Source organism: Phyllostomus discolor, chromosome 9 (assembly GCF_004126475.2).
Source record: "Phyllostomus discolor isolate MPI-MPIP mPhyDis1 chromosome 9, mPhyDis1.pri.v3, whole genome shotgun sequence".
In the NCBI taxonomy this organism is placed as follows: domain Eukaryota; kingdom Metazoa; phylum Chordata; class Mammalia; order Chiroptera; family Phyllostomidae; genus Phyllostomus; species Phyllostomus discolor.
The window spans coordinates 26,906,023-26,932,087 of NC_040911.2; the positions used below are offsets into that span (position 1 = coordinate 26,906,023).

Below are 26,065 nucleotides of genomic sequence, written 5' to 3' on the forward strand. Positions count from 1 at the left end.
ACATATCATATGTGACAAGACAGTTATGACCCTTGTGCTCATGAAGCTTATGGCTGGGCGCTGGTGTGCGGGACTTCAGAGTACTGAAACAGGGAGCAATGGAGACACATGTTTTAGGGTGATCAGAAAAGTACCTTCTTGGCAGATGATACTTAAGCTCTCATCTATAGAAGTTAATACTAGGAAGGACAGGACTAAAGCTGTTAAAGGCAGCTACAGGTATGATGCAGCATATACTAGAAGGTGAAATACAACCAAGGCCAATGAAGTTGGAACATAGGAGGCAAAGAAAAAAATGCAAAGTCAAGAGAAGACAACATAAAGGCCATGGTCAAAAGTTTAAATTTTAAGTAAAATGGGAGTAGGGGTGACTAAATGTTTAGAAGGAGAGTGGTGTAAGGTTAGAAGAAGCCAGATTTCATGTAGAACGCTCTATGACAGTCAAGAAGTTCAGGTGTTATTCTATAGGCACTGAAGAGTCTTTGAAGAGTTGTAGACAAGGAAGTAAGTACACTGCTCTTTTTGAATGATCTTTCCAGTTGTTGTGGGAAATGAATTTTAGGGGGTTAAGAACAGAAATAAAGGAAGTAGACCACTTTGGAAACCTTTGCCGAAGTCCAGGCTTAGATTACGGTGGGAGGAGTGCATTCATTTTGGTGACGGAATAGAAACAAAAGGAAAGTGGTTATGATACTGTTTGGTGGAGGAAAGGAAAGGGAAAGGGAAAGGGAAGGAAAGGAAAGGAAAGGAAAGGAAAGGAAGGAGAAATTAAGGACATTGTTTTGACTTGCGTGGCTACTATTGAGATGAAGGCTGGGATGGAGTGAAAGTGGACTGGATGGTGGAAAGAGGGAACAAGATTTCGTTTAGCTTTGTTATCTGTGAGATGTCTGTGAGACCGTGTAATGGGAGTCTTGTATACATGACAGGATCCATGGGTTTAAGGACTAGAGGAAAGGTCAGGTCTACAGGGAAAAATTGGAGAGTCATGAGAATATGGATGGTATTTAAAGGCAAGGGCCTAGATACGGTCACACAGGGAGAAAGAATGTGTAGACAGAAGAAAGGAGAGATGGGCCCAGGTACAAGAGAAGCCAGCACAAATAACTGAGACTTTGACAAGTGATTCTTTTTAGGACTGGGCTCCATCAATTATTCACTTTCTGCAATCTCTTCCTTCACTAGTCACTTCTCCAAGATTATAAAAATATACAGGGCATGCCTATCTTTAAAATTATACTCCATCAACTACATTTCTTTCTAAGGTGTCGTTCTGTTTTTCCTCCTTTGTTTCTGTGACATTGCACCAGCCTGCTTCTTTGTCAACTTTTCACACTGCCACTCTTATTCTCTCAGATTCCCACAGGTAGGCATTTTCTAATGTTTTGTTTATATTTCTCTAAACAACTTCTCAGAAATTAATATCCACTCTCACAGGTGCAGCACCAATGCAGATGACTTCCAAATCTAAATTTCTAACTTTGATTTCTCTTAGGACATTTAGGTCCAAAATTCTACTTGTATAACAGATAGCTTCATCTGGAAATCCAACCTGTCTAATAATCACAAACTGTTAAGAGATGGAAGAAACTCTTAGTGAAAATCCATTTTAACTCTCTCAATTACAGGCAAGGAGACTGAGGAGCACAGCATTATCTTTAAAGCCACATTGGCTCATTATTGCAAGGACTAAAACCTGGCCTCTTTGATCCTTATTTCAATAATAAAAATCAAATCAATCGTCTTCCTGACAAAATCATTTTTTCCCCCTTTTTATTCTTCCAATCACAAAGGCCCAAAATCTTTGGCCTGATATTTAAACTGTTTTATAATCTACCCTAATTTACTAGTTTCATCTTTAGTTTCATTTTCTCTTACTCTTCTGATCAAACTAAAGCATACTCACTGCTGTGCCCCACATATGCTGTGTGATTTCCTTCCTTTACTCCAGCTCCTCCCAGGTCTTCTCCCACCCGACACATACATACATGCACACAGACACTCCTCACAGACCAAAATTCTAGGGCTTATCTCAAGTATTACTTCTTTCACAAACATCTTCTTAGTTTATCTGCATTTCTTTTATAGCCCTTATATTGTATATAGATAATAAACATTTGTATATTTGTCTTACTCTTCTATGAGAATTCTTGAGGATAGGGGCTTTCTACATTCCCTGTAGTACTTATAAGCCAGGGTTTTTTTTTTTTTCTTTTCTCTTTGTAAGGGTCATTTTTGCATAGCCAACAAACAAACAACAATTTAACTAACTAAAAAACAAACCAGAGAGCCTATAAGGAATCAGAGCTGTTCGTGACTTTCTAAGTCATTACCATCTCTCATGTGATAATAATTTTCCAATGGTTTGGCTCAGCTGTGCCCTACTATTTGCTCTTATTTGTCATTAAGGCCTCACATATTATTCATCCTCATTTCATAGCTTTTATGCAGGAAGGCAGCAATGTAAACTCCCTTGCCTGTGATTCTTCCCACAGATAATAGAAAATAAATTGCAATTAAATTTTGGTAATTGTATATAATTAACTTAAAATGAGCTGTTAATTATAAAAAATATGTTTTTACTTCCTCATTATCTCGTTTATTTTAGTTCCAAATTCTTAATGCCTCACTTGAGTAAGTTTAATATTTTAAATAAACAGTATTTTTAATACTAAGACAATTTAGATTTCCAAATAAACAAAATTCAGCTTAAAATTAATTTTTATTTAGGGAGTTCTGACAAATAACTGTCAAACTTCTTCAAATTCTTATAATGTAGATTAACATCTTAAAAGGCCTAAGATTTTTTTGAAAGCAGTTCATAGTTTTACATCATTTTTGTCATAATTATTTGAATGTAGGACATGCATGCCCAGATGTATGTCCTTGAACTTTTAAAGTACGTCCATCTCTTAGACTGAAGCACAAGCTTCCAAAGCATTCACTACACTTACCTGAACAGCAATGAAAACTTTCACAAATTGCAAGTGGGAGTACGAATTGCTACAAATTTTTGGAATAAAATTGGCACATACTATTGTAGTTTATAATTATAAAGTATAATGAGATATACTTATGTAAAAATAGCAATTTCACTTTGGAGAATTCACCCTAATAAAACAGAAGTACCAGAACACAAAAATAAGTAGTAATGCTTGTTAGAGCATTGTGTACAGTGATAAAGAACTTGAAACAACCTGAATATCTAATACTGAAAAAGTAATAGCCCAAAATTCTTCAAATTTCAGGGAAAAAAAAGAATTATTAAACACAGCTTTGGAGTATAAATAGATTTAACTTCTATGGAAAGCAACTTATTAATGTGCATCAAGAATCTTAAAGGATTCATATTTTTGAGATAGCAGTCTGCTTGGAAGCATCTATACCAAAGAAATAGGTAGAAATAAAATAAATAACTTACAGAAAAGGTCTTCAAGGTGTAATTTATAAGAGCAAAACCCTGTATTATTCAACATCAGGCTTATAGATAAATACTGAATAATAGATGTCACACAATAAACATTTGTTGAGTGAATTAATTACTATGTTTTCATAAAAATTTAATGACAGAAAAAATGATATAGTGAAAAAAACAAAAAATAATATTCTTTATAAGCATAATCCTTATTACTCAATATATAATTATAAAAGAAAGATAAAAAGGGCTCAAAATTGCCTCTGAATGGTAGGCACATGAATAATTTTTATTTTTCTCTTTACACTTCTATATTTCAAAATTTTATAATGAGAATGTATTTATTCATATGCTCAGAAAACTAGGTTCACCAATAAGGAGCTATGACTATAAACCAAACATATCCTTAATATCTGTATTCTATATAATCTTGCCTTGACCCACCACTCAAGTTTACCTTGGTCTAGAGTCACTCCCATTCGTAACCAGGTTGAGCTCTCGGGGCTTAGCAAGTTCTTTATCATCCACCAGTTGTTTCGACTTAAATTCAGCTTGAGTTCTCAACCTGTAAAAATAAATTTGGAGAATGTCTAATCCTATAGAATCTAAGAAACTGAATGGCATTCCTTGAAAGACCATCTTCTAGCCATATTACCCAGCAATTATTTTCAAATTAAAACTCCACCTACCAAAAACAAATGGGTTCTTCCTAATACACATAAACACAAAGCAGTTTCACAAGAATTTAAATTTTCTTTATTTACAGATCAGTGAGGGAAGTCTGAGTTGGTTAGAATATCATTTAAAAGGTCAACATTATAGATGCTTTAAACATCTATAGCACTTTAAATCTCCTCTTTAGAAATTTAAAGCTTCTCTACATCTGCTACTAACAAGTGTGTTTTGGTCGCCAGAGTCCAAATGGAGTTCTAGTAACACTGAGTAAAACTGACCCTGCCCAACATACCCAGAGGTGGCCCTTCTCGTACTGACAATTTGAAAAGCTGAGGCTGCATCTCACTCACGAACACTTTATCTGAGTCACAGAAAAATTCCTCCAGGAAGAAATTTTATCCATCGATGTTAACTTAGCTCCACCCTCACTGTACTGAGGAGGGGAAGCAGCTGAAGAACTTAGCATGACATGGTTCTAACCAAGAGGAAGAAGGCCAATTATTCACTGGCACCAAACATGTGACCCTTACCACCCATTCTCTTTGTTACCTAGAGGTGTTCTCTCTGGTTCATTTTTAGAAATGAAATCCATAAAACTACATTCTCAAATTATGAAATAAAACCACAAAAGGTAAAAATGTTAAAAAAATTTCATTTTTATCATTGTCAAAAGATGTTTTACAATTGACACTAACTATGCACAGTGATATATAAACAGAAACATGTAGATTAACTACCCCATAAAAACTAAGAGTTTAATAAAAAAGACCTAACAGACATACACAGGCATTCAATCCAACAGCAACAGAATACATATTCTTCTCAGGTGTAAACAGAATTACTTTCCAGAGTTCATGTTAGGTCACAAAGCAATTCTTACAAATTTAAGGAGACTGAAATCAAACCAAGTATTGTTTCCAACCACACTGGTAAGAAACTACAAATCAGTAACAGGACGAAAACTGGAAAACTCATAAATAAGTAGAAATTTAAAAAAAATGCATCCCCAAACAACTAATGAGTAGAAGAATCAATCAAAAAATAACTTGAAACAAATGAAAATGGAAACAAAACATACTAAAACTTGTGGGATGTAGCAAAAGCTGTTCTAAGAGCTGAGTTTAAAGAAATAAATGCCTATATTAAGAAAAAAATCTCAAAGACAAACTAATAAACAATCCAACTTTATACTACAAAAAACTAGATAAAGAGTAAACTACAGTCAATATTATTAGAGAGAGAAAAATAACAATGATCAGAGCAGAAATAAATTAGGGACCAGAAAAACAATGGAAAAGAGCAAATAAGATAAACAAAAAAAGATAAACAAAATTGAGAAACCTTTAGCAAGACTAAGAAAAAAAGAGAGAAGGCTCAAAATTGTAAATGAAAGAGGAGACACTAAAACCACAAGGGAAAAGGATCACAAGAAACTGCTATGAACAGTTATATATCAAATCATTGGATAACCTAGAAGAAATGATAAGATCCTAGAAATATACAACCTACCAAAACTGAATCATGAAGAAATATAAAATCTGAAAACACAGATAATGACTTATTTGAGATTAAATCAGTAACCAAAAACCTCCCAAGAAAGAAAAGTCCAAGACTAGATGTTTTCCCTGGTGACTTCTAACAAATGTTTAAAGAAATAATGTCAATCCTTTTAAAACTCTTACAACAAATTGAAGAGAAAGAAACTCCCAAACCCACTTTATGAAGCCAGCATTACTCTGATACCAAAGCCAGATAAGGAAAATACAAGAAAAGAAAAATACTGGCCAATATTCATAATGAATACAGATGCAAAAATTCTCAATAAAATACTCCAAACTATAGAATGCAAGATAAATATTGTATGATTATTTCAGTAGATGCAGAATAAACATTTGGCAAAATTCAACATCCTTTCATGAAAAACTCAAGATATTGAGTATAGAAGGAACATAACTCAATATAACAGATCCACATATGATAAGCCCAGTGCTCACATCATAGTCAATGGTGAAAGGTTGAAAGCTTTTCCTTTAAGATCAGGAACAAGACAAGAATGCCCCTTCTCTGCTACTTCTATTCAACGTGATACTAAAGGTACTAGCCAGAGCAACTAGGCAAGAATAATAAATAAAAGGTATCCACATTGGAAAGGGAAAAGCAAAACTGTCTCTGTTTGCAGATGACACAATCTCATACATAGAAATCCTGAAGTCTTCATCAAAAAACTGTTAGAACTAATAAATGAATTCACTAAAATTGCACAATCAGCTGCATTTCTACACAAAATACTGAAATGTCTGAAAAAGAAATAATAATATAATCGTATTTACAATTACATAAAAAAATACTTAAAAATAAATTTAATCAAGGAGATGAAAGATGTGCATATTAAAGACTCCAAGGAGCTGTTGAAAGAAAGAAATTGAGGAAAGCACAAATAAAAGGAAAACATCTTATGTTTATAAATTGGAAGAAATAATTTTGTTAAAATGTCCATACTAACAAAAGAAATCTCCAATGCAATCCTTATCAATATTTCATTGGCATTTTTCACATAATTAGAAAATTAGGCCTAAAATTTACAAGACCCCAAATAACCAAAATAATCCTGAGAAAGAAGAGCAGAGCTGGAGGTATCATACTTCCTAACTTCAAACTATATTACAAAGCTGGAGTAATCAAAATAGTAATGGCACAAAAACAAATAGAAAGACCAATGGAACAGAACAGAAAGCCCAGAGATAAACCCATGCATATATGGTCAACTAATCTTTGACCAGGGTACCAAGAACATGTAATGGAGAAAGAACAGCCTCTTCAATAAATGGTGCTGGGAAAACTGGATCTTCAGATGAAAAGAATGAAATGATCTTATACCACTTACAAATATTAACTAAAAATTGATTAAAGATTTAAATCTAAGACCTGTAAAGTAAAACTTCTACAGGAAAACATGAGGAAGCAGCTACTTGACATTGGTCTTGGCAATACTTTTTGGATACAACATCAAAAACTTGGGCAAAAATAAACCAATAGTGCTAAATCAATCTGAAAAGCTTCTGCAAAGCAAAGAAAACAATTATTAAAATAAAGTACCCTATGGAATGGGAGAAAATATTTGCAAACCATATATCTGATAAGGGATTAACATCCAAAATATATAATAAGCAGCTTATACAACTCAATAGCAAAAAACAACAACAAAAAAACCCCAAATAAACTGACTGAAAAATGGGCAAAAGATGTGAAAAGATAGTTTTTTTCCCCAAAAGACATAGAAATGCTCAACTGGTACATGAAAAGATGCTCAACACCACCAGTCACTGGGGAAGGGAAAATCAAAACCACCATGAGATGTCACCTCCCACCTGTTAGAATGGTTTTGATCACAGGGACAAGAGATAACAAGTGGGGATATGGAGAGAAGTGGATCCTTGGTACTTTACTGATGGGAATGTAAATTGGTATAGCCATTGCAAAGAACAGTATGGTGGTGCCTCAAAAAATTAAAAATATAACTACCATATGATTCAACAATTCCACTTCTGGGTATTCATCTGAAGAAGACAAAATCAGTATCTTGAAAAGACGCCTGCACTCCCAGGCTCACTGCGGTATTATTCATGACAGTCAAGGTACAGAACCAACCTAAGTGTTCGTCAGCAGATGAATGGACAAAAACTTGATGTATGTGAATGTTATTCTGCCATGAGGAAGGAGCAAATGCTGTACCTAGAGGGTATTTTGCTAACTGGACATCCTAAAACACCAAAATTAGTGAGATATAGTCAAAACAGTGCTGAGAAGGAAATTTATAGCACTAAATACTTCCATTAGAAAACAAGAAGGTCTCAAATCAATAATCTAAGCTCTCACTTGAAGAAATTAGAAAAAAAAAAAAGCAAGATAAATCCAAAGCAAATAGAAGGAAGAACATTATAAAGAGATGGATGAAATAAACAAATAAGGCCAGTATTACTTTGATACTGAAACCAGATAATGACAGTACAAAAAAAAAAAACCCAAAACACAACCAAAACCCAGACCTATATCTCTTATCAATATTAATGCAAATATCCTTAATAAAATCATAAATAGAATTTAGTAATACGTGTAAAGTATTATACACTATGACCAAATAGGGTTTATTTTAGGCATATAAGGCTAGGTCAACATTAAAATATCAATTAATATAATCTACTAAAGCAGCATGCTAAGTAAGAAAAACAAGATGATCGCATCAATTGATGCATAAAAGGGATCTGACAAATTCAACAAACGTGATAAAAACTATATAAGCTACAAGGAAAAAAAAACCTTTGTGAAAAATCCTGTTAAGAGATTGAAAATATGAGCTGCAGACTGTTGAAAATACCTCCAATCCACATATCTGCTAAAGGACTTACATCTAGAATGTATAAAGAACTCTCAAAACTGAGCAATAAAAAAACTCAAACAATTCAATTAAAATATGGGAAAACAATATTAAAAAGACAATTTATCCAAGAAGATAGAAGCAGAGCAAATAAGCAAATGAAAAGATGTTCAGCACCAATAACCATTAGGGAAATGCAAATTAAGACCACGATGAGATATCATGGTGTGCACATTGGAAGAGTAAAATAAAAATTTGTGGCAACACTAAATGCCGACAAACATGGGGAGAAATGTTCTCTCATGCACTGCCTGAAGAAAGTATTTTAAACTAAGTGTAGTATAAGCTAAATTTCAGAAACTAAATACACAGTTACTATATGATCTAACAATCATAATCCTAGTTTTCATGTGTAGAAATAAAAACCTTAGTTCACACAAAAACTTGTGTAAAAATGTACATAGCAGTTCCATTTGTAACAGACAAACCTGGAAACAATGAAGGTGTTCTTGAATAGATGAAGGTTAAACAAGTTATGGTATAACCACATCATGGAATACTACTGAACACCATCAAAAGGTACAATATATGCAATAACCTACACAGGTCTCAAGTGCATTACACTTTATGGGAAAAAACAGTATCAAAAGTTCATAGACTATATAGTTGGATTTTATAACATCCCCAAAAGATAAAATTTTAGAAATAGACCAGAGATTAGTCGTTTCCAGAGGTTAGGGATGGTGGGGGCAGAAGAGTGTGGGGAAACTCTAACAAGGTAAGTGCAAAGGAAATCTTCATTCTTTATTTGCTTGTGGTGGTGGTTACACAACTCTTCAAATCTGCATCTGTAGTAGATGACACGGAACTACACGCACATTGCACTAATGTTAATTTACCAGTTTTGATAGTGTATTTTATTTATGTAAGTGATGGCTGTTGGGGGAAAGTGAGTGTAGAGTATATGAAACCCCGTTGTGCTATTTTTGCAACTTCCTTTCAATCTATAATTATTTCAAATAAAAAGTTTATAAAAATCTCTATAAATATTCTATTTTTGCAATTTATACTCATATAAAACTTGCTCAAAAGCTGTGTTTCATAGCTCTCTCACCTATGCTAGCATAATCAAGAGAACACTAAAGACTGTGTTATCATTATCCAACATTATTTGAATATACAAGCTATTCAAGTGAACATGACACATATTCTAAACTTACCCAATCTCCCCTGCTAGGCTGTGCCCTCTTTACCACATCTGATCCGTTTTTCTATCCCAAGGACCTAAAACCATTCCTCACATGTCACAGGCACTTGATAAATGTTCTTGAATAAAGTTCTCAGGAGAGACTATAGATTAACTTGAAGATTAGCATTTGGGATCATAAAATTAAAGCAACATCGTAGCCTTTGGTATAAGTACCCTTGCTGTAAATGGCTTAATTTTCACTTATTTGGAAGGCCTCCAGGTTTGAACAATGAAGAACAGAACTGTTTGATCATAGGAAGAGAAAAAGGAAGACAGCTTATGGTTCCAAGAAACTAAGTACCATAGTACTTAATTTCCATGGAGAAACTAAGATCCATGGGGGATGCTTTCAAGACCCCGAATGGATGCCTGAAACTGCAGATAATCCGGAACCCTATACTGTATATTGACATTTTCCCCTATACATACATATATACTTTTCACTTCAGGGAAGCACTTTTGGCTTCTCTTTGGCATATTTGAACTGCCAGCATCACCTGCTTGTACTTTGGGGGCAATACTAAGTAAAATAAGGGTGAACACAGCACTTGAACACAGTACTGTGATACCATGACAGCTGACTGGACAACCGAGATGGCTGCCGACTAATGACTAACGGGCCAGGCCCGTGTACAGTGCAGGTACGCAGGACGAAGGGGTGATTACGCCCTGAGTGAGATGTCAAGAGATTTCATCACCCTAAATAGGGCACAATTTACGATTGTTTATTTCTAAAATCTTCCATTTCATATTTTTGGTCTTAAAATTTACTTTTTAAAAAGACGTGACACTTTATTGTTTTAAATATGATTGTGTCTGATTTATTGCTAATTTTGCTTGAATAAATTAAGATAGCAAATTTTGTGACTCTGTAAAACTATGCTGACCTATACAACATTAAAATAGCAATATCACTTTTGCAGCACTGCTCTTCAGGAAGAATTATTGAGGGAAGGACAGTTTAAATGTGACTAAGTTTATAAGAAGTGGTTATTGAACAGGAAAAGGCTGAATTTAGAAGGCTCCCATCATTTGTTATATTTTATACTTTAGTGAATAGACATAAATATTGAATGATGACAACTAATCATACTTCTTTACAATTAGATTCCACACCCTGAAGTCTTAAGCTTTTATTTAATGCCTACTGTTCTCCACAATGACATCAAACAGCAAAGGATTCTGTGTAATGGTAATATCATTTAAAAATACTGTCTTTGGAATCCAGCAAAAACTACACTGGGCTGCTCAGAAGTAGACATTCTAGGCTAACATTTTGGAAGACAAGATAATCTTTCAAGTCTTCCAAAGACGACAGTGGAATTTACCCAGTAGTCACAGTTTGTACGCATCCTGAGAAAGCCAAAATCCTGAGGAACCTCTTCCCCTACACCTTTGTCACGGTGCTGCAGCAGTCACTGCCTCCTGTGTTCTCCCAGCTACAGGCACTGCCCAGAGAAAGGTAGCACTCACCAGTTGTAGTCTAGTCGGGACTGATGAAGCTGCTGCTGTTTCAGGAGGAGCTTTGTCTCCTGCTGGGCCAGCAGGTGCTGAAGGCGCTCCTTTTCAACTTCCAGCTCCATTTTTTGAAGCATAAGTTGCTGCCTTCTGTCTTCTGAGAGTTGCTTTTTGAAATCAGTTTCACTGGGTTGTAGTAGCCCTTGGCCATGCAGCAGAGTTGCCCAGGAAAGCCCACAGTAATGGCAATATTCCGGCTCTGTCTTGGAATATTGAGGGACCATGACCGTAGGATGGCTCACATGAACGTGATGCTCATTTTCAGAAAGTCTATGCCCACAACACAGTCTAGATGGAGTAGGTTTAAGATGTTGGCATTCCTTCAATTCCTCTGACAGAACTTTCTCTGTAGGGACTGCACCTGCTAGTTTTTTCCCTGGGGATCCGTAATCACATGTTCTTGTCTCCGATGGCCCCCTGTCTAGGTCCTCTTTGGGACAATGAAGGGCTGCTGGTTTCAGAGAATTATTCCTGAACTCCACAAGGGATTCCACAGCCAAGTCCTGATTTGTGGGCTTAGGCCTTTGCTTGGTTTGACAGTAGGTCTGTGGTTTGGCTACACTCAAGTAGGAGCCATCCAGTTCCACAGACGAAGACGGCAGAGTGCTTTTCCTATTGAACACCTGAAAGGAACCACAAGATCACTTGTTAAACAGGAGCCCAGTGAAATCAGTCCTTTGTTTTGGCTTTTCAGAAATCAATGATATATTTTCACCAAAACAAAGCTGTTTTGTCTTCTTAAATAAGAAATGCTAGTATTCACATAGTCAAAGTGACATGTGCCACAAAGCTAAACCCATTTTCAAACAATTGAGATTCAAGTAAATCCTTAAGGATGAGGAAGAAGGAAATGTTGCTACTTGCGACTTAAGCAAGATTTCAGGAAGTGAAATCTTTAATGAAGTTCACCTAAAATCAACTTTGAGAAGAGGCGAAAGCATTAAATGTTAGTATTTTTAAATGTTTAATTTTGAATACTAAGCCAAAAAATTCATTTAGCCACCTTAAATACTATTTGAAATACCCTGTGATTGGCCATTACACAGCATGAGATTTGATATAAAACCTTTCACCTAACCCTGCATAGGACGTTACTACTAGAAATTTGATGAGTTTTTATAAATATTTTTACAGCACACAGATAAAACCAACACTTTTGACAAAATGATTCTAATCAAAAGTGGTTATTTAAATACAAAACATATTTCACTTCAGTTATAAACATAAGTGATTTTTCAATTAGGCTGTTCAAGTGATTATAGTCTGATAAAACTCAGGCAGAAAGGAAGCAGTGGCAAATGACCTTGGACGTACCAACAGTGAGCCTTCCTAGTACATTAGCCTCAAGCTTGTTCTACCAGGGAGAGCAAAACTTAGTGTAGGTCAGCAGTTCTCAGACTTTACCATGTATCAGAATCACCTGGGTGGCTTGTTAAATGTGAATTGTGGGCTTCATCCTCAGAGCTTCCAATTCAGGAAGCCTAGAGCAGAGCGGAGGAATCTGCATTTGCAATGAGTTGTGTGGTGATGCGGGCGCTGCTACTTTGGGACCACGCTTTGAGAACCACCAGTCTGTATTGTGGGATATCTGGTTTCTCTGTCCCTCTCTAAGAACTGTTTTGATTAGAGTAGGCTCACTGAGGCAATCCTGGATAATTCCCTCATCTCAAGATCTTAAACTTAATCACATTTGTAAAGTCTCTTTTCACACAAAGTACTTTATACCGTATAAAATGATATTCACAGGTTTGAGGGATTAGGACATGGTCATATTTGGGGCGGGGCATTATTCAGTCTACCACAACTGCTTTTTAAATAATTAATAAACAGTTGCAATGTTCATTATTCTAGAAACAGAATAATTGAGATCCCTAGCAGAAGCGGGGGGGAATCCCACCAATTTGCTTAGCAATAGTTGCAACTGATGAACTGATTGATAAAATGTCAACTCACAGAGATATATAGCAATGCTCTTACAATGATTCTTAAGATTTTGCGTTTCTAAAGCAATTCTAAAGGAGTTCTATTTCGATGAGAATGAGCCACATCTGGGGGTAGGACTTGGCTGTCTTCAAAGAAGGCATGCAATCCTGCCCACTGAGCGGATGCCACTGGTGGGTTAGAAGATACAGAAAAGGGGCGAGTCCTCAGGCAAAATTTCTGACAAACTACCTCATAAAAAAATTAACCCAACTTTGCACCTAAAAGGAAGCTCTAGTCTACATTAATCTTTCCTACTATGAACTTTGGTAGCACTTCCTGTCAACACAAATATTTAACATTTATCACCTGTTACTTTACTTTGTATGGTAAACTATCTTTTTACAGAATTATTATATTTAAAAAATGACAATTTTTTTCTTGGTCCAGAAACTTAAATAAACTATTTTACATTCTCATATATTTTATGAGACATGCATTATTAACAATAGATAGCATGCATGTATTATTTTAGATTCTGATTTTTTGTTCCTTAACATTATTTACATACACTCATTTTTAGGTAATGACAGTCGACACTTATTTTAATGGTACTGATTTAAATTATTCACAAATGTCAGGTATTCAGAATATTTCCACAATATTTTTGATAGAGAACTTATGCTTTTGAGAGGCAAAACAATGGAATGATTTTGATGCATACTTTACTCAAAGAAAACACTGTTTTCCCAATTGGCTGATGGGTGACTGTGTATGTTGGTAGGTTCCCATCCTCTCTGTGTGCCCACCTTGTATTATTTCCTCCCCCTGTGTGTGGGTGGGACTTGTGAAGACATCACCTGATGGTCAGACATCAGTCATGTGATTACGTTATATTATACGGCAAACGGGACTTCCGAGATGTAACTAAGGCTCCTTAATCAGATGACTGTGAATAACAATAATAATAAAAAGATTATCTTGTGTGGGGCCAGACCTAATCAGATAAACCCTTTTAAAGAGGGTCAGGTGCCCTCCCCAAGGTCAGAGATTCTCCCGTTGGCCTTGAAGAAGTAAGTTGCCATGCTGTGGGAGGGCCACTGGAGAGGGGTCAGGTGGCAATGGCCTCTGGAGCAGAAGGCAGTTTCCAGCCATCAAGAAAACAACAATCTATCATACAGAGGTAAGAAACTAAATTCTGCCAGCAACCATGTGAGCCTGGAAGAGAACTCGGAGCTCCAGCAGACACCCTGACTGCCGCCTTTGAAGACCCTGCCTGAGCAGAGGACCCAACCGAGCCGCGCTGGAGTCATGACCCGTAGAAACCGAGAGATAATAACTGTGCACTGTCACAAACTGCAGTACGTTGAGTAAGGTGCAGTAATTTGTTACACAGAAATAAAAAATTAATATAGCACATTGCTCAATTTGCCTGACTTTCAGTTTCATCGGTAAAACAGGGATTATAAACAGCATCTACCTCAAAACTGAATGTGGCAGATGGGTAGTTATCACGGGCACTAATTTATAAGGGTACTAATTTACCAAAGGGGAGAAAAGCCTATGCTTACCCAAATCTCACTCAAGGAAAACATTACGGGGCATGTGTGTGGGGTGCGTGAGGGTGGAGGTGAAATGCTCAAGGGGCACGTTCAGTTACGGCAGATTACCTCTAAACTGCCTTCTGAAAACAGTGAGTTCAGTAACCCACCTTCTCTTTGCTACCAGGAGGTTTGCAAGTTGGGCCAGAGTTGACTTGCTTGGATGACAGAAAGGTTCTTTGTATGAACGATCTCAGTCTCACTCTAACTTCTTGTACTGCCTCTCACAGAGATTGGATAATTCATACAAAGCACTTTGGATAGTGTATAATGTAAATTTACCATTTAAAAATGTTTCCTACCATTAATATCACCGACTTCTCTGCCTCAACAAATCTGAAGGAAGGGGTTATGTTAGCCCTCTGTATATACAGCCCTGGGGCTGGCACATAGCACATTCCCAATAACCATGGGCTGACTATCAGCATTGCAGAAAATTCAAGTTGTGTTATGGGTTGTAGTAACAAAGAAAAGAAAATTAGAATCCATGATTAGAGTGTAAGGAAGAAGAGAGGAGAAACAGAAAACTGCCTGTTAGAATCTAAATATAAAATATGAAATTATTTTATTAGTAAGGTTAAGACAAATTTTGCTTTGTCTTAAAAACAGATGCGTTATTCTTTCTTGAGCTGCTCCATGATTTCTATGTGATATTTACAAGGGTAACTTCTTTTAAGTAAGGCTTAAAGTAACAACAAATCCCAAACTGCTATTTCTGGCGTATGGTTTTGATGTGGATTTTTCAAAAACACTAATTGAGAAACCAATGGGTTTTTTAAAAAACTGGAAGCATAATTTATATATAATAAAATGCACCGGTCTTAAGTGTACAGCTTCATGAAATCTCACATTCGTGCGTCCCATGTAATTATAGAACAGCCCCATGACCCCAGACGTCCCCCTGTGCCTTTCTAACCCACAGCACCTCCTCACACTTGTGGTTAGAGTTAGTGGGAGTGACCCGACTTCGACACCCTTTTGTTTTCTCTGTGTTGAACTTCATATGGAATCATAAAGTATGACACTCTTCTGTGCCTGGCTTCTTAGGCTCAACGTAATTTTTGAGTTTCTATGTTGTTCTATGTTGTGTATCAACAGCTCACTCTTTTTTATTGCTGCACAGTATTTCATTACATGAATACAGTAAAATTTGTTTATCCATTCTCCCAGTGGACTAGGTTGTTTCCAGCTTAGAGCTTTTATGAATAAAGCTGCTATGTATATTCTTATACAAGTCTTTTTTAGACATATGCACTTATTCCTCTCGGGCAGAAGGTAGGCATATGTTTGACTTTATTAGAAAGTGTCCATCAGTTTTCCAAAGTGGTCATTCTATTTTACATCCCCATCAGCAAAGTAGAGTCCCAGGTGCTTCACACTCATTTTCCTTTTCACACAGGAAAATGACCTGTGGATCACAACAAGCACAAAAGTTGAGTTCAAAATGCTCACAATGTCAGGATTTGTCTCATGCATATAGAAGGTCCCACAACCCTCGACTACATCCTGAAACTCTAGCAGTGGCAGGAATGAAGCCAGTGCAGTCTTTGACAGGGACGTTATGGGATTCACAGCACAAAAGGAAGATCAGAAAACGGAGGCATTTTTGGCTTGTGACAGTTGGAGCATGTCTCTTGACTTGGAAAGATACAGACTGAGTAGAAAAAAGACACCAATGAGGTAAGTATAAGTTTTTTAAAAAAGTGAGACTTAGTTTAGACACAATGAAAAATCTTCTGATAGTGAAAGTAAATTTCTGAGTTGGAATAAGATCTTACGAATTCTTAAGATTACTTTTTTTAAAAGATTTTATTTATTTATTTATTTTAGAGAGGGAAGGGAGGGAGAAAGAGAGAGAGAGGGACATCAATGTGCGGTTGCTGGGGACCGTGGCCTGCAACCCAGGCATGTGCCCTGACTGGGAATCGAATCTGTGACACTTTGGTTCGCAGCCCGCACTCAATCCGCTGAGCTACCCCAGCCAGGGCTTAAGATTACTTTTTAAAATATGGCGTGTTTATGAAAGACTTCACAGACAATAGAGATGTCGATAAACATGTATGATCTGATCTTGAATACACATCTGAATGTACAACAGGGGTGTAAGCATTATACACGTACACATAAAATCACATGGTAGTCCAGGGTTTTCCCATGTTCTCACATGTTATATAAATAACAACTGCAGTACTGCTTTGTGAAATAGCAAGAACATATAAGCAGTGATGTTTTATAAGTTTCTGAAAATCATTTTTATAGGCCATTTTGCTTTAGAGCCATAAGGAGAGATGTGAACTAAATTGCAGTTATTATTTCTTGCAACAGGTTGTTATTTCCTTTGCGTGATGAGGCAGTGATTACTCACAATGCACTTACGAGTTGTTAAGCACAGGATTAGTCAATAGTACCAATAGGTCTTATTGGTATTCATTTCTCTGATGGCAAATAATAACTTACTATCCTGGCAAGCACTCTATTAACAATCCTCATATTCCCAGTGATAGCCTTATAAGAATGAAAATTGCAATTTTGCAATTTCCAAATTGTCCCCTGTGCTCTTCATTTTATTGAGAAGTCAGAAATTCAAGACCTAGATAAATATTTCTAAACCTAAATTACTGTGTGTGGGGCAGGTCAGCGCATTACCCAGAACATTTGGAGTTAATGCGAAATAAGGCTCAGAACGGCATGCTGCATTTTTAAAGTCAGGCTTACATGAACCAGTTGTCAAGCTGACAGAAGCTACGTAATGCAACAGCTGCACTGCGTGTTTTGCCAAAGCCTCATCCCAAATAAATGTTCATTCTCCCCAGTTCAATTAACTCTCCTATACTGGCAGGTTTTGCTAGAAGATCATCAAGGTAGATTACCTTCCAGTGTTATGAACTAAATACTTACAGGTGTTATATCATCAGTTATAACTTACAAACTTTTGCCTTTATCAAGACATCCAGGCAAATGAATCATGTAATCTATGAATTATTTATAAGAAATTCACAGCATGCTCCTGGCGTCATCCATGGCCTTTTCTAGGTCACATGACACCAATTAGAGCTGAATTTTAAATTATTCAATAACCTGAACTCTCTTGTCATTTAACATATAGCTATCAATGCAGTAAACAAGTTAAATCTAATGGGCCCTTGAGGTTTAAACTTCTCCACTGCTCAGCAGCTGAAGCTGTGGGCCGTCCACGGAAGAGAAAAATAACAGAATGCAGCAGCCAAACACATTTGTGAGGCTGTAATAACTTATTCTAGTTCCCATAGGGACTGTAGCACAACTTAGGAATATTAAATGTAAAAGACATTAAAGTCAATAATTATGAGTTTAAAAAGAACATAAGCACACAATTATGTTTAAATGACAGAAATCTGACTAGCAACAGATACCACATGCAATACCAACTTTTAGGATATGTATTTGCATCACAAGTCTGCCAAAATGTTTAACGGTGGCTACCCAACTCACAAAAGGTTAAAACTCCTGTTCTTTAATCATTACATTTCCTGAAAGTTGGGATTTGTTGAGTTGGTCTAAAAATGAAAAGAAAACACGGAATAACTGACAGTATTCTTGAATTTAGGTCAAAAGACCTTGATTAGAATTCCAGCACTGCTACTTAGGAGTTCTGTTATTTTTGGCAAATCATTTTAGGTCTCTTAGGCAGTTTAGGCATTTCTAAAACAGGGAGTTGGGTTTGATGGTCTCTATAGTTTATGCTATGTTTAAGAGCTGAGAAACCTAGGGATTGGGCTGTTGTAGCCCAAGGAAATGAGAGGAAAGAAAAGGGTTAGATGAGAAATTATGCCAACCAGTAAACATTCAGCCATCAACCAACAGACCTATTGCGAAATCACCGAATCGCTCTTGGTTCTAGTTCCCCCAGCACATTCTGGGATTCACAGCATCACTGCATCACGTGACTCACATGCTGAAGAACCTAAATCAGCATCTTAATTTATCTGGTTTCTAAATCTGAAAGAGATACAAATGAATGAAGAATGAAGAACGGATGTAGAGTGGAGGCTAGTCCTAAATATTTTGATGGGATTTAAATATTTTTGATGGGACAGGACAACCATTCACCGCAGGAAAATGGCTACGCTTAGAGAGCTGGCCCTTCTGTGGGGCCTCCAGTTTCCTCAGAACTCTCAGTCATTTAATTATATAGTGCCAAATCCTGACTTAAAATTTTAGGACACTGTTTATCAGCCAGTGTAGTTTACTGGAAAAAAAGAGAGAGAGAGGAGAGATTTCATTTAGAAATTAATAAAAAATGGAAGGAGTGATACAATTTCCTAGTACTCAAATGCCCTAACTTCCTTTCCTAGCCCTCTGAATACCACTCAAGGGTTCAAGTCTAGTTTAACACCACTTCCTTCCACTGTGGTTTCCCCACTCCCCTAGCTCAGATTAGTGGGGCCTTCTCCTGGAGGCACCCGGAGTACTCCGTTCACTCCTCCATTGTCGTATTTACTAATCCTGGTCCATCAGAGTTACATGTTTGCTGTTTTCACATGCGATGTTTCCTTCTGGTGTGTGAGTATTTATGCTTTTCCTTTTGAAAACTGTGTTCTTTTATTTTATTTTTATAATCCTCACCCAAAGATATGTTTTCATTGATTTTAGAGAGAGAAGAAGGGAGGGAGAGAAAGAGGAAGGTAGAGGGAGAAACATGCATCAGATGCCTTCTGTAAGCGTCCTGACTGGGGAGGGAACCAACAACCCAGGTATACACCCTGACTGGGAACGGAACTCACAAACTTCTGGTTTACAGGACCATGCTCCAACCAACTGAGCAACTGGGCCAGTGTGAAACTGAACTCTTCTAGTGTAGAGACCTCAAAAGATAAGCATTACTTTTGTTCATTGCTGTACCGCAATAAGAGGCAGCAGTTACTCAATAAATGATGGTTTTTGCATATAGTTTGGCTCCTCTCCTGTATATTGTGGGCACTTCAGGACAGTAACAATGTTACTTTTACCTTCACATTTCAGTGACACTGGGTTTTATAAATAAAAGATACTGAAATCAATGAGCATTTGTTGAATGAACCAATAAGCAGGAAGCAGGAACAGCAACTAACCAGCCTAACTTGTATCCTAAGAAACATTATGGTAACTTATGTTAAAGTGTATTTTAGTTTTTGCAGGCCACTTTTTCTGTAAGTATCTTTATTCAATTAGAATCTTTAAAGGTTGGTAAAATGCTTTAAATGCCGGAAAAATTCCAACTTTATTTTCCATTGCACAGAGGCAACATAAATAGGGAACTAGATGCCTATTTAGCTTGGACCTATAAAAGAGTAAATTAAAAGGATACCTTTTGCTTTTGAGATCAGAATTTAAACTTAAAGCAGAACATATTATTTTCCATAGTTTCATGAAAACGTTTTAAGACAAAAAACTCTATTATATTAAAAGACTACAAAATGGGTGCTATCAACCTAGACAAGGCATAGACAAACAGGTTATAAAGCATTATACCTCAATACCAGGCAACTGCCTCAGGATTCCTACTTGAAGTTATTAAAAAAAAAAACCCAGCTTTAACATAATCGACTCTCATATCATAAGTAAGATTGGCATATTTTGAGAAAGTCAACATTAAGTTTGGAAGAAAGATTTATGGAAACTTGGGACAATCAGTGCTTTCAAAACTTTCAATAGTGTTTTCCTGCAAATCCTTTTTCAGTTAATGGTATCATTCAGCATGTAAAAAGATATTCCCAAACAAATACAGTCTTGGAACTATTTAAATGTACTTAAAACAAACTTGTTTCCCTCTATCCCATGCTTTGGTGGGGCTGCTCTGGTGTTAAATATGAGAAGAAAGGTTTAGGATGATAGGTATTTTGAGAGGGATAATTAATTTTTTTAAGTCACTAAATAGAAAAACATAGAAATGGACACATCTTCTATAGCTAAAAGACAAATCTTGTATATTTGTCTAACAATAGAAAGAGAAAGTATATATAAACAAAATACTATGAATACATACATTTAGCATTATCTTCCCACTCCATAATTTTGCCTAAAAGTACAGGTTGCCACTTTGGAATGGACAGGCAGGATGGAGATCTGGAAGTATCTGCCAGATACTATCCTGGCTGCCAGGAATACAAAGCTTGATAAGACCGAGTCCCAATCTTTATGGCCCTCACAGTTTGGATAGGGAGGAAAACATCTTATGTGATCAGGTCTACAAGGAGCTGAAGAGTATTAGTGAGATGAGTCTTGTCTTTCACAGGGGTGGGGAAGAAGCTGGGGAGTCTTCACAGTAGAGGAGACATTTGAACGAAATTCTGGAAGACAGATTGGAGTTTATTAGTGATAAAGGTATGTGTGAGGGTGTGTACCATGTGCAGGGCAGGGCATTTCAGGTAAAAGGGGAAATATCAGTAGAGAACAGAGACTGCGAAAATGAGTATGGCTGGTGAACTCTAAGTAGTCCAAAGCATCTTGCACAGTGTGATGGAGAATGGGCAAAGCCATAGTGTGAAGCAGATGCCATAGTACAAATGGTATGATGCTATGTTAAAGAAGTTTTACTTTAAATTTTTTATGCCCACCTCATATAGGAGATAGCCAGTTAGCCAAATGGTGCGCAGTTGGAAGAAAATAAAATAATCAAAGACAAGATAATCTGTGCTCAGTGTGTGAAGGGATCCAGACATGAAATTCACATGGGGAGATGGTACAAGACGAGGAAAGGCGTACCACAGGCCAAAGCACTGACAAACTAATTTGAAATGATACAATTAAAATTAAGGCGCTCAGATCTACACATTATACTGAATGATCTTCGGAAAGCAAGGGAGCGAGGCAGAGGGCAGATGCCTAGCCAAGGCATCAAATGAAACTACACCAGCAACCTTTCCAGTCTGTTGAGTAAGTGCTCCAGGATTTCTTTAAGGTCCAGTGCCTCCATTCTCAAAAAGGCTGGTCAGAATCCACTGTGGATTAGTATTTCTGTCAACCTCCCTTCATGAATAACTATGAAGACAAAATATTTTTAAAAATCTGTTTAAAAGAACCGAAGTGTTACTAAGGTAGTGGGAGCACGAAAGGAGCTGAGATCCCAGACAGCAGGCTGACAAGAAAAGACGGCTTGACACTCGCTGTCACATTTCTGTTGAAGACATTCTAAATTAGGAAGTGCTGGCTGAGAGGAACTTCAAGCTATCTCACGGGCCTGGAAACAAAATTTGAATTTCTGAGCCTGCCAACAAAGAGAGGTCCTGTCAAGAACCCCAGGCTTTCAGTTAAGACCCCTGAAAAGCAAGTGGTAAGAATGGAATAGAAATGGAAAGACCCATGTATGTACTAAAGCTGAACGCAGTCCAGGATTGGGCTAAGGGCATCTGAATCAATGCTAACAGCCGGCATGAGGAAAAAGCAAATTCTTCCTTCAGAAACACAACATCAAACAGAGATCCATATTATACCCAGCTTTTTTCATAGACAATCTCTAACATTCAATAAAAAATATGTAAGCAAACAAAAAAGTAAAAACAGAGTTACAAGGGAAAAAAACAACAGAAATAGAACCACATGAGATTTAGATATTGGCACTACTTCAAACACGGACTTTAAAGTAACTGCTATTTATGTGATTAAGAAATTAAATAATATGATAGAGAATACTGTAAAGAAAAAAAACTAGAAAAAATAAAATGGAAAATTTAAGACTGAAGAGACAATAAGTAAAATGAAAAACAGCAGATTAATATATCTGAGGAGACAATTAGTGAACTGAAATGAACACCAGCAGGGCATATCTAGACTAATACGAAGAGATGGACATGAAAGAATGCAATGTGTAAAAGAATGTGACATGGGGCATGATGACAAAAACCTAAAATACATATACTATTATAAATATGTTGAAAGATATCATTAAAAACATTATGAGGAGAGGAATGCAAAATATACACTTGAAACATGGAATTTCTGGAGAAGAGAAATATAGTACCTACAAATCTTGCTTTATAAGATTTATGTAATTTTATGAGTATATCAGAAATCACAAGAAAGGATCAGTAATCGTAAAGCTATAGAATGAAAAATTATCCAGAATAGAGGAAAAAAGATCTGTCAAAGGGAAACAGAATAATACTGATAACCTTTGTAAAGTATCAAACAATCTAACATTTATGTATGTGTGTATCTACATTTTACATGCATATATGCATACATACGTGAACACATACATAATGCCAGAAGGAAACCATGGGGAGGGGGCAGGGAAGCATAAAAACACTTGAAAAAATAACAGCCTATATTTTTCAACTTTGTCGAAGCTACTCAATAAAACCCATGAGGGAAAAAACAAAGAAGACCACACTAATGTACATCATAATAAAATAGCAAAACACTAGTGATAAGAAAAACTCTCAACAGTAATCAGAGAAATGGAAACATCACATACAGAAAACATCTGCCACACAGAACCGTGGCAGATTTCTTATCAGAGACTGCAAGTCAAAAGATGATGTCAAGGCATCTTTAAAGGACTAAAAGAACTGTCAACCTACAATTCTATATTCAATACAAATATCCTTTAGAAACGATGAGATAACCTTTTGTTTCCTCAGAAAAATAGAGGCTAAGATAATTCACTGCCAGCAAACTGTAACTATAACAATGTCCAAGAAGTTGTCCAGACACCAGGAAATGGCACCAAATGGAAACCTGGAGCTACTGAAAGAAAGAAAAGTGCTACAAATGGTGCAACTTACACCATTTATGTAACTTATGAGTTACAACTGATAACTCAGTAGCTAAATAGAAAAGGCTTTTGTCTCATTCCTTAATCTCTTTAAAAGCTAACTGATTAATGTAGTAATAATAGAAATGTATTTTCAATATCTAGAATCAAAATGTTTGACAACTATAGCACAAAGGATACATGTAACATTACATGTAATAAGGTGTTATTGTATTAACACTGTTTTAATTCTCAATCCAGACTACTTTTAAATTCTGATATTATTTTATTAGCTAAATTATAAAAATATACTTATCTAAACATTGAATGTATATGCAGTAAAACAAGTTTTACTAGACTTTTTGGTCTGGAAAAGACACCCTTTTTCTGAATGCAGAAACAGTTTACCAAATGATGATGGTGGAAGTGATTCTGAAGAAATGAGACCAAGAATTGAAAGTAAGTAACTGGCTTTACTTCATACTAGTTTTAGTTGAAAGTGTGATCCCTCATACACTGAATGGTTTTGTGGCCATAAATGAGGGTAGACTGCTAAAACCACAGCATGTTATTTACTGGGGTATTCCCATTAAAAAAAAAAGCAATGAAATTATCAAAACTTAAGTAGCACTTACATACATACATACAGATATAAAAATGAGTTAAAAAACAGATAACTTTTGATGAAAGAGTACTGAGCCAAAAGAAGCAGTGTATAGTACTCACATACAAACATTAGTGTTTTGTGGGCTTATAAGGTAGTTATGTGGTTTGCTAAGAACTCAGAGACCATATACAATTTCAAAAACATTAGTGTAAGACTGCTTCAAAGGTGTTTTGCATGCTGTTGGGGGAATCAGTAGAAAAAAGGGTAGCTCAAGTACCATTTTTTATGACATCCTAGATGTGTCTACACAGGAACTGGTTAATAACATGGAAAATAAATCCACAGAATACAACTAGCAAAGTATTTTTCATTGGAAACTGAAAAATGCACATATACTGCTAACATGGCATTTTTTATGGTACATGTGCAATTCAAACATCATAATGATATGAAGAAAGAAGAGCATTTTTCGCCTTAATTGCTGACAAACATAACGAATTTTGAACAGCATAAAACTATGAAGGCTTACACTGTCCATAAATGCGGTGTGACAGCACAGCAGTGACAGGGAACATTTGGGATCATGCATCAAGTTATTAGAAAGCATATTAATTTCTTCATCTTGAAAGCTTTATTATGAAAAAATCAGGTGAATTAAATAGTGCTTAGTAACGTGTCAAAAATGTGGACTTACAGAGGCAATGCATAAAATTTGAGATTATACTATTTATTTCTCCTAATATAAAAGCAACCCATAACAACTATTATTATATGCTGGGACACGATGGGGAAAAGTTCTGTTCAGAATTTGGAACAAACCTTATGTGTTTCTGCAACATAAGAAACTAATTTGGTCACAGCTTTTAAAAGGGATGAACTAGAGAGCCAACCTAGCTTATCTGTCTGATCGTCTTTGGCATTTGTTACTGATGTTCACGCAAAGGAGAAATCCAACGTGGTGTTCACTGGGAGACCACACTGAAGAGCAAAAAGGAACAGCAACAGTTGGGAAGAGCAGCAGCTCCAGGACTGTTGTGTCATACTCAATTATTTCAGTGAAGTAAATGATGAAAAGTCATCATTGAACTGCCTTCATGTATAATGTTTCAGATTTTATTTTTCACTAAAAGTCCATTTCTTTCACCAAAAGAATTTAACTATATAGAATAAATTACTGAAACTGGTTAATAATAAGAATTGGGGACAAATTTTGAAAACACACCATCATTTCCTTCATTTTGGACAAAAAGTTGAAAGAATGAATGTTCCAAGCCTATGAAATTGCTTTGGAATTTCTTCCATTCCTATCAATACACTACCAAGAAAGAGATTTTTCTAATATGAGTGTTAATAAAAGAAAACAAAAAGTAGTTTGAATATATATCGCCTGTGAATATCATTATCACCAATCCAAGCAACTCTGCATAGATCACCAATGAAGCAGCAGGCTTAGGTATCGTATTAAAAACGCTCAGTACTGACATACGCAGTGCTATTGATATCCTTGGTGCTCACTCAGTGTGTGTAATTAAAGGTGTTTATTATGAAGGAATTGTGATTTCACATACACATTTTTTCAGTTATGATTGCAAACATCAAAAAGTCATATGAGTAATGGTCATTCTCTGTTTTAAGTATTTGTATGTACACTTTGGATAAAGGTTTTTTATAATTCTCTTTTTACTATGTTGCATCTGTTCAGATTATGTTTACTGAAATACAAGTTTCATATATTGAAACTATTATTTAGTAAAAATTATCCATTTATTTAATTTTCTAGTATTTCATTTTTAATGAAATATACAAAAGCTTTGGTCCATGGAGATGGACAAAAAAAAACACCCAAAAACAACGAATCAAACCGGGCCCTTTACCACAGACAGTTTAGTTTAGAAAGCCCTGTTTAGTTCAGCCCTGACCTAAATCATTTAGAACACCGTCCACCTATTATAACACTATCTTGAAAAGGTGGACTTGTCCCAGCAAGACTTA

At 36.1% G+C, this 26,065-nt stretch overlaps 1 protein-coding gene across 4 annotated transcripts in view; it reads right to left on the minus strand.

Annotated features, from left to right (window-relative positions):
- Window positions 1-26,065, minus strand: part of KIAA1328 (KIAA1328 ortholog) — a 228,982-nt gene that overhangs the window by 69,684 nt on the left and 133,233 nt on the right. For 3 of the 4 annotated variants that reach the window (XM_028524446.2, XM_028524447.2, XM_028524450.2), the window contains 2 exons: window positions 11,188-11,855; window positions 3,873-3,980 (listed from right to left, as the gene is read on the minus strand). In XM_028524446.2, the coding sequence (XP_028380247.1) occupies window positions 3,873-3,980; window positions 11,188-11,855 (776 nt within the window). The remainder of the gene's footprint in view (window positions 1-3,872; window positions 3,981-11,187; window positions 11,856-26,065) is intronic. The other variant, XM_028524448.2, reaches the window with a different exon arrangement.